This window comes from Lutjanus erythropterus, chromosome 22 (genome assembly GCF_056507025.1).
Source record: "Lutjanus erythropterus isolate fLutEry1 chromosome 22, fLutEry1.hap2, whole genome shotgun sequence".
NCBI lineage: Eukaryota > Metazoa > Chordata > Actinopteri > Lutjaniformes > Lutjanidae > Lutjanus > Lutjanus erythropterus.
This window is the reverse complement of record NC_139338.1, coordinates 21,266,971-21,280,481: the sequence shown is the minus strand read 5'-3', so window position 1 is coordinate 21,280,481 and position 13,511 is coordinate 21,266,971. Positions and strand designations below refer to the sequence as shown.

At 39.6% G+C, this 13,511-nt stretch overlaps 1 protein-coding gene across 1 annotated transcript in view; it reads left to right on the top strand.

The window, feature by feature from the left end:
* The window catches only part of lin7a (lin-7 homolog A (C. elegans)), a 50,657-nt gene that overhangs the window by 14,555 nt on the left and 22,591 nt on the right, over positions 1-13,511 (top strand). The window contains exon 2 of the mRNA XM_084711115.1: positions 7,782-7,900. Coding sequence (XP_084567241.1) covers positions 7,782-7,900 — 119 coding nt within the window. The remainder of the gene's footprint in view (positions 1-7,781; positions 7,901-13,511) is intronic.

Here is a 13,511-nt window from a genome sequence, read left to right as displayed (position 1 = left end):
GCTTCATTTGTTCTGACTGTCAGCCTCCTTCCTCAGCTGAAGGTATAACACAAGATGCTCTTTCGCCACGGTTATGTCTGTTATCAGAGTGCACAAGGTCACGCCAGGCGTTTTTTTTTTTCCCCCTTTCTTCTCTCTGCTCCACTGTTAGATAATGTAACATGTCATTTCCTGTTAATGTGACGTAACCGTGTTCCCCTGCAGTAACTCAGCTGCTTTGTCATGGAACAGAATCACCCTCGGATGCCTCCTCCCCTGGGCTTTGTTACACCCCTCTGATCAGTCGCGCAGCTCATCTGATGTCCCACTTTTACATCACGCATGCAGAGCAGTGGGTACTGAGGGGCACTCCTGGGACATTTTTGCTTAAATCAGCGTGGTTCATTTGAGTTGAAGACATAAACAAAAGGGAAGGATGATTTTTTATTTTTTGGAATATACTATGTGCCAGTAATCATCCAGCAGCCATGTGCAACAACGGTATGAAAAGTACCATGACAACAAAGCAGAAAATCTTCACAGACATATTTTCTGTGTGAGATTCGATATGGAAGGCATAAAGGGAAAATGTGCCAATATAGTGCCAGCACTCATTTAATTACCTCTGAGCTGCTCAGTGCGAACCAGAGAGCTATATGATTACCTCTTATTACCACTCATTTTGTGGGCACACCTGCAATTACGTTGCCTTGTAATCACTATTTCTGTGTCCATGTGCTGTTGTGTTGGGATAAAACTACACAGAGACATATTGACAGGAGCAGGCGTACACCGCAATACCTGTCATTGTAGGTAACGCAGGAAATGCGAAGCAGAGTGATATTTTCTTCCGCATTTTAACATGTTTCCTATAAATACGAGCAGCTAGGGAGGGATTTGTTGCAGAAGCCGGTAGCACTGAATGAGTATTAACGCTTCGCCCCTTGAGCCATGCAGCCAGCTAGAGCGGTCCATTAACCAGCCTCTTCTCGGACTGGGAGCTCCCAGTGAACATGGCAAGACTAGGACTGAACACTGCCTCAGAGACCGACGGAGGTCTGACGACAGAAAATATGGTACAAAGGTGTTTTTTTTAGTAGTGTTTAAGCTCTTAGCTCAATGCTAACTCATAATTGGAATTCCTATTGACATGCTAATGGATATTCGCATTGCAATCACTGTAATATTATCTTAACAAATTAATCGATTTTACTTCACATGCTTGCCACAACCTCTGTGCTCAGATTTTCAGCCATGTATTTCCTCTGCTCTGTGGAAACAAATTCACATTGCTTACTTCATTTATTATTCTGGCTTCAACACTCCACACTAACTAGCCACAGCAACCTCAGTGGATCAGAACTCACCCCTTCAAAGATCAATTTCATTTGTGAAGAAATGTTAATTTTAAAGGCCCTTTGTTGTCTGCAGTTTTCAGGGGCTCTGTTAATTTTGGCCCAACATCCTTTTTAAATGATCATTTTTTATGGCACTAGCTTAATGAGCAGGAACCTCTGAATCCAGGAGTTTACTTTAAAAAGTTTTTTATTCACCACTTTTGTATACAGTATAGAAATGATGCTGCTGAAATGAAACTCAAAGACAGACTGAGGTGATATGCATTGTTTTTAGAAACTGAACTCGTGACACAGCCTTTAGAAGTATATGATTCAACTTTTTCCATTGGTCTAGTGTTAGATAAAGCAAAGAAAATGTGCAAAAAAATTGTAATATCTAATCAAATTTCTTGTAGAATCACACCACTAAAGTATTGCAATACATACTGAGTCGGCACCCGGGTATCGTGATGGTATTGGATCAGGAGATAAGTGGATCATTCCAGCCCTACTGTCACAGCACTTTCCCTGAAGTGAATAAATTCTAGTCTGCGGGCCTGTAATGATGATATTTTGGGGAAACAGAACAAGATTTGAGGTGATGAACGCCCCAAAACACACTGATGTATCATACTGTTTCTAGCTAGCTAATTAATTCTGACGGGTGGATGTTGTGATATTATTGGTTGAAACTGGTTGCTTCTAGCTCATGTAAGCCTGCATCATATTTTGTTTTACATTAGGACATGATTGGATTTTGATATACATGTAAAAATGCAAATAAATTGATTTTTTGGCATTTATTGTTACATTAGTGCACAATATAACTGAGGATGTGACCTAAAAGGGGAAAGAAGCCATTTTCCATTTCATCTCAGATTTAATTGAATTTAAACTGTGCAGCTCATCTGTTTGATGCAAAGCCTTTGGAATTTAAAATTAAATTCAAGTTAGGAAGATTACATCAGGAAATGGGTAGGCATCAGTTCTTATCAGCGAGATGAAAGCACCACCAAAAATGTCTGCGGTATCAATCTTTGAAGTTAAGTTCCAAACGCCTCGTCAAAGTCCTTGATGTGGATAAAGAAAATGGTGCTAATGAGCATGGGAAAGCAAATAACGGCAGAGAGGAGAAAAAAAAATCTTTCCTGGATGGCCCTTGACCTCCTTTTAATGAGAAAGAAATGCTCATAAACCTCCTAGACAGATGCCCTTGCTGCTTGGAAGTGTACCAGCTCATTATAAGCTATTCAGAATCAGTGTTATTTGATATTCAGGCATAAGGGAAAAAGACTGACCCATTCACCTTGATGGAAAATATTAATATGGCACACTTAGCAGAATATCAGCTCTTTAGAGCCCCATATGGTGCGTATCTTTTTCAGAAAAAAGGAAAAATTAAAGCTGCTATCACCAATATTTTATTCTAACGGTGGAACAAATAACAATGTGAAAAAACAGTTTCAATGCAGCCTACAAAGAAATAGCACCTGAATCTACAGCCTACCTCAAATTTAATGACCTTTATAGCAAGGTTCAGGGTTCATAAGTCAACATATTGGTTCACTGTCATTGCTCTGTCTTTTTCAGTCACACAGGGCAGGTCTTTTTTGTGAAAAAGCTCTAAAAAAGACTAGCTGGGGAACATATTGGAGCATTTACCAGGTGAAGAGCCAGATATATCCCCTAGGAGTTGGTGGAGACCAAAACAGGAGCTAAAAGGGAGTGAATATTTCACTCTAAATTAATGCTAATATTACTCTGCAACTAGGGATGTCACAATCAATATTAAATCGTAAATCAATCAAAATGAAGTTTCACTTTCAATAATTGAAATCAAAAGCAGAATTTGTGATTCTCGTGGGATCTTTTTTCTCTCCTATGATGCGTGTCTGAAGAAAAACGACAGAGACGACACAGCATAGCTTTTAGGCCATTATATCACACTAGATACCATATATACCTATTCACATATGGACATGAACATATGTTTTTTAGTTTTTCACGCCTCTCATTGAAAGTCAGTTCACTCGAATAAAATTGAAAAAAAAAAAAATGAATAAATTCCACATTGGCTTTATATAACCACATTTTAGATAGCTTTCTCTGAGATTTTGCCTCTAATGGAAGTTCATTTGTGCAGCTCACAGAACTGAAAATAAATTAAACAGCAACATAATCCACAGACCTCGCTGTGAACCATTTCTACTCCAGCTGCTTTCTACTGAAGAAATAGTCCCTACATAACAACTATTGACAGCGAGGTCTGTGAGTCAGGACCTGTTTGTGGGAGGGAGATGCTGCTGTTAAATTTTTTAAATGTAATTTTTCAATGATGTGAGACGCACAAAACAAAAGTCCATTTACCTCTGTTGTTCTGGGGTTGAGGTAGAAATCTCAGCACCTCAGGACAAACAAAACTATCTGCCTGGCTAGATAAGACGAGATGCAAGTGAGAAAATCTTTTGGGTCTTTTTGTAATTTTGCGGAAACTGATCCTGTAAAAACAGTACCCGCATACTCCACACCTGTGTTCTTGCAATTGCTCCATAAAGCAAAGCTTCGACTCTGACCGACCTTCAGACAAAGCAGATGAATTAAAAGTTAAAAGTTTGGTCGACTGTTGTGGCAGGCAAAGGTCAGCAGTGGGTCAGCTGTCAAAACAGACAACCAAGTACAGAGGGGCATAAACAAGCTGGTAGAGTGTCCAAAAAGGCAGCCAGGGGCCAAAAACAGCTCAGACAGAGAACAGGCAAAAAGGCAGGAACAACAGACAATCTGGCAAGGAGCAGGTGAAATGGGCATGTATATATACTGGACTGTGACTTTGCTAAACCTCTCCACTGAATAACAATTGTCCAGTCATAGTTAAGCAACCATAATTAGGCATATCGGGCCTGTTTGCTTTGGATTTGTCCACATGATGAAGCAATATGCCTGGGGCTTGGTTATTAGTGACACTTGAAGGTTATGGAGGGTGGTGTCTGTTTTTACTCCCTCCAAAATTTAAAACACACTCACTGTCCACTGTTAGCAAACACTACCATTTGCTACCGTTAGCTAGTTAATAAGTCAGCCACTACCACAGATAAGGTGAGACAAGATAAATCATAACTAATGCCAAAAGAAATTCTTGTGCCAGATTGCTGCAAAGATTACAGTAACATAAGACCAGCAACAACATAAAGTCAAATCCAAAATATAAAGTGTTTAAGGAATGAACTTAAACTTACCATCCAATCTTAACTTAGGATAGGAACATTGATTTAGGAGCTCTTCACGTAATTTTTCTTAAATGAGGTACTAACCCTAATTGCCATGGTTACCAAACTGTTCAGATAGGATCTGCAAGTTAGGAAGTTTCTGTAATGTGACTAGAACTGGCAGCAATGTACTGAACTGCATGTTAGACAGGATGTGGAATGAAAGGCTGGCAAAAAAGACCAGGAAAAAATGAGCAAATGAAGACCTATCGGACGCCATGACAGTTATAGTTAACGTTGCATCTACCTGTGCCCATCTTTCTGCACGACTCTGTGCAGAGTTATTTGATTAATGGCCGATTAGCATCATCCTGACGACTCGCCCCATCGCCAGCTCTGATCTGCCAATACGACTCTCACCGGACTAGTTCTCGCGAGCCATAACCGGCCTCGATAGGAACTGAGCCTGCAATTTCAAGCAGATCGATATAATCCTTAGCGCTTTATTACAGCACGCTTGAAATAGAAACAGGCATTGGATTTCTGTGAGGCATGCTCATTGTCTCCATATGTAGTATGAAGGTGAAACGCAATAAAGGGTAAAAATCTCAGTGTGTTTCACATTTCCTTTTTATGGCCTTATATTCACAGTCGGAGCTCAAGATTACTTCTTTTTCTTGTCTCCCACAGGTCTGCAAACAGTAAAAGCTCCTCTGTCTGCCGTCTGCTTTATTGAGTTACTCTATATTCCCAGAATTCAATATCAGTGTGTGTGTGTGTGTGTGTCATGCCTGTACACACAGCTTGTGTTTATCACTGAAGTGTGAAAAGAGACACCAGGCATGGTCTTGTAGTAAGATGATTGTAGAGAAAGTGATTAGTCAGTACTCCTTGTTATGATGATATTTGATTCTCTAATAGTATATATTCCTGTCTACTTTACTGCAGACAACAGTTATTATCTGAATAATCTGTCAGTGTCCCAGACCTCAAGGTCACGCCTTCAAATGGCTTGTTTTTCTGACCAGCTGTCCAATAATATATTCAGTTTACAGTGATATAAAACAGAGAAAAGAAGCAATTCCCCATACACGAGAAGCTGGACAAATGATTCAAACAATTCATGATCAGCACTATTTGTGATTGTAGCAGAGGAAAACAAATAATTTCTAGTTGTTTATCCCATTTTTCCTGCATGCGAACAATGCAAAAGACATGTACAGTAATCTAGAGAATGCGTATGTGCCTGTTCTGTATTGATCGATCCCTGTGGGGCAGCCAGGCGTGGTTTGAGCTGTGGAAAGTCTGAGTGAAAAGAAAAGATGCTGGAGTTGCTTGATGTGGTGACATGAATCCAAACCAGCAGCTTAGCTGTCACTCAAATCAGGTGTGGGCATTCTGTGTTCTGGTAGAGAATAATGTTCAACAAAGTGAATACATGTCATATGAAATATATCTAGTAAAAACAAAAACATTCTGAGGAGAAATTTTGCCAGTGTTTTACGCTGCTCTAATCATCATTTTTACATTAACAATGGATCAAATGAACATGTAATATGAAAGGGGTTGCTTGTAGTTATAAATCCAGAGATTTATCACCTGACTCTCCAGCTCCCTGCAACTCTCTGGAGTGTTTTATTTTACAGTTTTGTTTTTTTGGATTTAAGCCCACAACTTTGCAGTTTCAACTTATCTTCAGCAAAAACCTTGAAAACCCACTATGCACTACTACAACATCAAACAGCAGACACAGTTTGTGACTAGCTGGTGAACATAGTGGAGCATTTAGCAGCTAAAGAGACATATATCTTCCTCAGGAGATGGTGGAGACCAGAACAGAAAATTTGGAAGCAAAATTTTCAAGTGGACAGCATCACTTGTTGTTGCTTCATAGGCCACTGTTTGCTAACATGTTCACCATGCAATATATGATGTTAATGTCAAGAGTGTGTTTGGAGCTTGCTTCAATGTCTAATAATGCATGTCTAAAGAGCTAAAACAGGTATTCTTCATGTGTAGTGCTAAAATTATTAGCCCTGTTTTGCATTACTATAAATGTAGCATGGTGCAGGAATGCGCTAAAATGTTGTTCATGGCACGTGCTCATGATTTACTGTACATGAACGTTCAGAGTTAACGATGCTCATGTCGTCAATCGTTATCATAACATTCATGCAACAAAAAGCCACACATGTATTTTGCGTTGAAAGTAGAATGCAGGAAAACTCTCCTTGTGTGGTCACAGGTCTCTGAACAGACAGGCTGAATAAAACATGTTATTGACCCAACAGTCCAAGTTCGGTGATTGACTACCAAATCACTTCCCTCTCCTTCCATTATGTATCTCTATTTGGCCTGCCGGTTTCAGACGGCACGAAATTAATCAACCAAGCTGGCGGACTCATTCAGCTCAGGCTAATTATGGGAGGAGAGCTCAGTAGACCCCGGAGTCACAGCCTCTAACTTAAAGCTCACGGTTTAGTGTAAATGCTTTGTAATGCCCGCAGGTGTCTACTCTTACCAGGACGTGTTACCTTTGAACAAATGAGAGCCTGACTTATTCCCTCTATCCTTTATCCTTATGCATAGAGCTAGGCCAATGCAAACGATCCATGGATGGGGATGCTTTTCTATCTTTCTTGCCCCAGCTGGCCTTGACTAAGTCTTTTTCCATTATCCCACCCATTGATTCGTTCCAGTGCCTTTCGCGTGGCTCTGCTGTTAATGTAATTGAACAGGGCATTTTTCCCCTTGTGTCCCTTTGGCATGAGTACCCACACACCCAGTGTCGGTCTCAGGCCATCTTAGGGGAAGGGGTGAAACAGACAGTGATAGTTGGGTTGCATTCATGCTGAAACTGTTCCAATCACTGGTTTAGACTACAACAACTATATCACAGCCTATTTGACACTGCATTGGGTTTTCTCTACTGGAAAAGCACCCTAGAGGGCACTATTTCATGTTTTGTCCACTTGAAGTCACGCTAGAGTGGACTTTATCACATTTTGTCCAGTGGAAGGCACGCTAGAGGGCACTTTTTCAAGTTTTGGCCACTAGAAGGGCACCTCAGAGTGGTCTTTTCCAGAGGCTGGGATGTGACCTACAGGTGGGTCACAGGAGATTTTATTTGGGTCGCCAATCTATGGAAGAAACTGCAAATCTTACATTTATATCGGGAGTACACCAATACTTTTGCCGCCTCCCCTTGCCCCCCCTGATACCACCAATGCTCACACCTGTTCCCTTTCCCTCTTCCCGCCAGATGTTGCCAGGGCTATCGAGCTGCTGGAGAAGCTGCAGGAGTCGGGTGACGTCCCCGGTCATAAGCTCCAGTCTCTGAAGAAGGTCCTCCAGAGCGAGTTCTGCACAGCCATCAGAGAGGTGAGTCACTGTCAAGGGAGGGAACTGCTGGTCCGTGAACGCCAACATGACTCATGTCTTTTCATTCCATTTCCTCTGAGAGACTCTTTATTTATTTATTTTTTCATGACCTTTCTCATGCTTGCGCTCCCTACTATTGTGTTTTTGCAATGCTCCTCCAATCAATCATTGTGCTCTGTTTGGGATGTTTTTTTCCTTGGAGTTGCTGTTGATGAAGTTGCTGCTCTTTCACCTGTTCAGTCACATTTGTTGTGTTGTCCATCTCAAGGCCTTAATACTTTTTCTGTTTATTCCAGACAAAAAAAACCAGGAGAGTAGACTTCACTTTCTGTTGTGTTATTGCTCAGTTTGGAGTTAGTATGGGAGTTTGCACCATGCGAGTTACTTACAAAGAAATACAACTCAAACTTAAAATTTGTACCTCTCATGAACCTGTGCTGAAACTATAATATGTAACATTTCTGCATTAGAATAATTAAAAACACTAGACATATGTTTCCACCAATGTTCAAATACTGAGAAATCCAGAATTTATTCAAGGTACTGGAGCATTTTCTCCTATCAGTTGCTAGTTAGTGATTCAGTGATCCCATGCTACTTGCAGCATCATCAAATTATGTTTTTTTTATTGTTTTAATGAGAGAGACCTCTGGCAGCAGAAGGGCTACAATGGTACAGACTAATGTTTGAAGAGCCTGGGGAAAATTTTCTTTGTTAATTTTCTTTGATAGCATATTATAGCAGTTGCTTTGTTCAACAGTTCATGGTCAAGTTGATTTCCCTTTGCATTATTCACATGAGTTTGGGTTTGGATTAGGGTGAAGGTACTGTATAGATGTTCGCTATAAACTAGCTAGCAATGCATGCACCAGCAATGTGCAGGAGGGTGTGCCTGTGTGTTCGTGTTCTGCTCAGAACTCACCAGGAGCTCTATTTTTCTCTGATATTCCTCTTTGACATCTCTAATATAAAGTAAATTTATAATGTTCCAAGCTAAGCATGAATTTTTAACTCAAGTTGAAACATTTTCAGATCGTATAGGGACATTTGCCCTAGGCAAATCTTTCTATTGACTTTGTATCTAATTATGCTGCATCTAAGATGCTTGAACACAGTCAGAATGGGCTGAATACCTCATTAAAGTAATACCATATTTTCAACCATTCTTTGTAAAGAGGTGTAAACAAACTACATAGAGCCAAGTCTTTCTTCAAAGGTAATATGACATTATTTTAGTTTAGGAAGAACCACCTCATATAATGAGCCAAGGTATCGTTATCAAGATATTTTAGGACAAAGTCATAATTTTGGTATCATGACAACACTAATAGTAACATTACAGGGGTTTGGTATTTCTTCTCTGTACCAGCAAACACAACAGACAGCTTATCTTCACACTTTACGGCTGACTAAAGTAAAGTAACCACACACACTCACTCTCACGACAGGGGCAAAAACAAAGAATGTTGGCATGGCAATGCACCAATGTTGACTTAAAATGATTCCGGTCAATGCATTTGTCTCAGTGATTAGTTTGTGAAAACTGAAATTGTTTAGAGTGGAGAAAATGTTAGACTGAATCTGGAAATGGAGTGCAACTGGTTGACAATTCAGTCTGAAATCTACACACTTTACAGCTGATTAAAGTAACATAACCATCCCTCACCCACTCACTAGCTCACAAAAACAACAGACTGAAGAAAAAAAACAAAGTATGTTGGCATGGAAACACTCATTACTCATTAACTACTTATGTACCTGGAACAAAAACTCAATATTGTTAAATTATTGGCTCCGGCAGAATCTTTTATGCTGATACAAGTTTTCAAAAGGCTTTTTGTGATGTTGGTATTACTTATGATCATAATAACAGAATGTCAGAGATGGCACCTCGACCTTCAGAAGTACACGTCAACCTGCCAGCTGAATAATGAGATGATATGAAAAAGGCAAAGTCATTTGCTAACACAAACATACTTATTGTCTCTGTTAGTATGTAGCTGCTTTAGCTCGTATTATCAGAATGCTGCACAGGATTAAAACTAAAGTCTCTGCAATTATTTTTTTTAAGTTCCAGTATAATTAACTGAATAACAGAGTTTACCTGTAAATTTCTGATTAGCTGGTGCAACTGATTGCTATTGCTCTGCTAAATAAAGCTCTTAATGTTCCATGAACTGGCTATAGGTAAACTGTAACACTTTCTGATCATTCTTCAATACAGTGCTGTACCCCAAGACTACAGAACAGCTTAATTCACTCCTCAATTTATCCTCAGCACTCTACTATAAGAAAAAGTTTGACTTAACTATTCAAGAATTAAAATGGAGGGAAAGAAGGCTGAGGAAGGCCCACTGCCTGTTTACTTTGGGCTCCAAAATGACTAAATCTGCTGCTGGTGGTGCCAACGTGTGCTCCCACACGATTACTGCAACTCCACAAAACAGTAAATAAAGTGGAATTATGGCTATAAAAGCTAAATCTCAGAGTACTTTAATGTCACTACTGTGTTACATCAATCAAAATTGACTGCAGCATAATAAAAATATCAGATCATTATTATTGTAATATCAGCTTATTGCTGCTGGAGCTGAACAGCAAAACATCAGTGGCACAGTGAATTTTTTGACTGCATGAAAAACTCCCACGATCACAGGGCCAGAAAACATTATGAGCATTTCATAAACTTGAAGGCCTGATAAGCTCGTTACACTGAATTCCAATTAAGCAAATCGCTGTTAGAAATTGGTTTTAATCACATTTTACACGGATGGAATAAAGTGTGAATCACAAACAGGAGTTCTTGTTTTTCTCCTCTTGTTAAAATGCTTTCATTCTCATGCACGCATACAGCCACCCACTGATCCATCATCTTAACACCATTCATCAGGAGGCCGGGGTACAAAACAAACAAGAGCATTCACTCTACATGACATCGCTACACAGACTGATAACCACAGATCTCGTATATTTAGTGTCCTGTCTGTTGTGATACGCTGACACGTCACCCAGACAATGTATTTGTTAAGCAAACAGGAGTTTGAAGAGCTGAGAAAAGCAGATGACAGATGCCACAATGGCGTCCGTGTTGCAAGTTAATTGTAAACAGAGTGAACATGTAAATTAATTGTCTTGGAATGAAAGCAGACAATTAGCTGACTTCATCAGTGTGTTGGGGCGAAGCTCAACTTTTATTATCTGGAGGGAACTGTGTTGTAAATTAAAGGGACATTAAATAAGATTTTAGTTCTTCAGAGCACAAAATAACTAATATATTTTGAATTATTGATCTGTACTCAAGGATTTCTACATCAGCTGCTTTGCATCAGATCTCTGGTTTACCAAACTCACTTTCTAAACCATGCAAGTGTGTAACTTATACTGTTTACCCGTCATTTTCCCCACTGTAATTTCCAGCTTCCGACCTCAAAGCGTTCCAGGTGCACAACACCTAAAGTAAACAAAAAATATGGCTGACCCTGACAAATTTCAGAGTTTCGACAAGTGTGCGCACAGTTGAACCCTCAGCGGTGCAGCCTCCTTGCATATTTAACGAGATAGAGGAGCCAAATCGACACATTAGGCACCAGACACCATTATACGTTTTATTTTATAGCACCTAATAACCCTGGCAACATATTTTGACATCTATTTACACACAGAACAGATTTTACTATATGATCTTATATAATATTATAGGCTTTTATGGGTGATGACATTGTTTTGCGATGTCAGACACCTGCTTCTTTATGAAGTCGGATGGGTCCTCGAATTCACTTTGAGCAGTGTTGTACCTTTTCTAGTAGGAGGTCAGAAGTTTCCGAGTTGTCTGGAACGCAGCATTAAACATTTATAAGGATGGACATCAAAATAACCTCATGAGGGAGGATTTAAAAACTGATGTAACTTCGTTCTGTTTGAATTTGTTTCACAAAACATCAGAACATTTAGAATACAGGCGAGTCCCCTTGCTGGCAGCCTGGCTGTAGGGATGACGGTGTCAGTACGTCTGTTTTCTGTTAGTTTGTTCAGCACTTTGATCCAGACTGAAATATCTCAACAGCTATCAAATGGAGTCGCAGACATGTCACCCTCAGGAGGAATTGTACCAGCCTCAGTGCTAACAAGCAGGTTTTAGCATGCTACAGGGTACACCAGCAGTACATATTTACATTTACAGCAGCTTTCTTTACATTTACAGAGTTCAATGCATCATACTCTGAAATATCAGCCCACTGGAGGGGAAAACAAATGGCAACCAAGCAACTGAGGGCTGAAATGCTAACAAAAAACCTGCAGCAGAGGGGAAAAGTTACAGTGACAAACTCAATATTTTCATCTCAGTGTCCCTCCTCTTATCCCACTGAATGGCCAGAAGTGAAAAACTTTGGTTTACAACCATTCGATTAAATCACCAAGCACGATCATAGCTGAGTTAGCTGCAGCCTCGACAGGCTGTCTGGACAAAAGTGAGACACATTTGTGCAGTCAGTTTCCCCATTCTTTTGATCCTTCCTAAGTTTATCCACTTTTGTCAACTTAAATATTCAGTTTCTCAGTTTAGTAGCTAATAAAAAGGTATGGATTCTTTACCCTGTTGACAGCATTATTTGTTAGCAGATGGAAATGACAAGGAGGTGCCTTCAGCAATACAAAGCCAATGGAGAGTGATGATCATGCATCATTTCTGCTTCATTTTCAGCTTTTTTTCCTCACTTCAGGTAGCATAACGTCATAGAAGTCATGGTGTAGCAGTAGGCGAAAAAACTCAATTTGACATTTGACACCATAGGCTTGCTTTGGCAGGTTTATGCGAGTAAAACATTTACAGGTTACGGTTAAAGGTCATTGTTTTAATTAATAATTGAAAAGGTCAAGACATTCTTGTGTTTTAAGCCAGGGCTGACCTTTTCAGTATTTAACTAAGACCACATTTTGTCCCTACCCTTATTCAAATGCTTTAAGTCACCTGAATGTAACCATAAAAATGTTGATCAGGCTTTAGTTGCCAGGGGAGGATATTGCACAGTCCACATTTTGCAGATTTGCTCACAATACACATTTCGTCATTGTTTTGATTTTTTTTTTTAAACACAGGATGGGCAGAATTAAGTTTTCGACAAAACTTGCACTTGCTGATGCAATTTAGTTTGTATTAATATCATTTTCAGGAGACAACGGGGCCCCAAAGAGGCCAAATCTGCTGGTGCATCACTTCCAAAAACTATTTCAGGAAAGTCTGGAAAATCGTGACAGCCTGTATCACTGAGGAGGAACTGCAGCTTCAATTTATAATACAAGGATCTGACCGTCATTTACACTATGTACAGTGGCATGCTGACAAATAATGCTATTTGACAAGACACATAACACCCCTGTGTAGCTCTTTCAATGAACCTTTAAGGTGGTAGTCAAGATCAAGCAGTGCTAGAAGTAATTAAGTACTGTTCTCAAAGGAGTTTTGAGATAAATGTACTTCACTTCATACAACTCCCACTCTTACAAGCTACTTTTACTACTAATTTACAAAAAATGTGATCCATTTTTATACATGGATTAGAAGTCAGTGAATACATAAATTATGTCGGCTAATATACTTATTTTTCTGTAG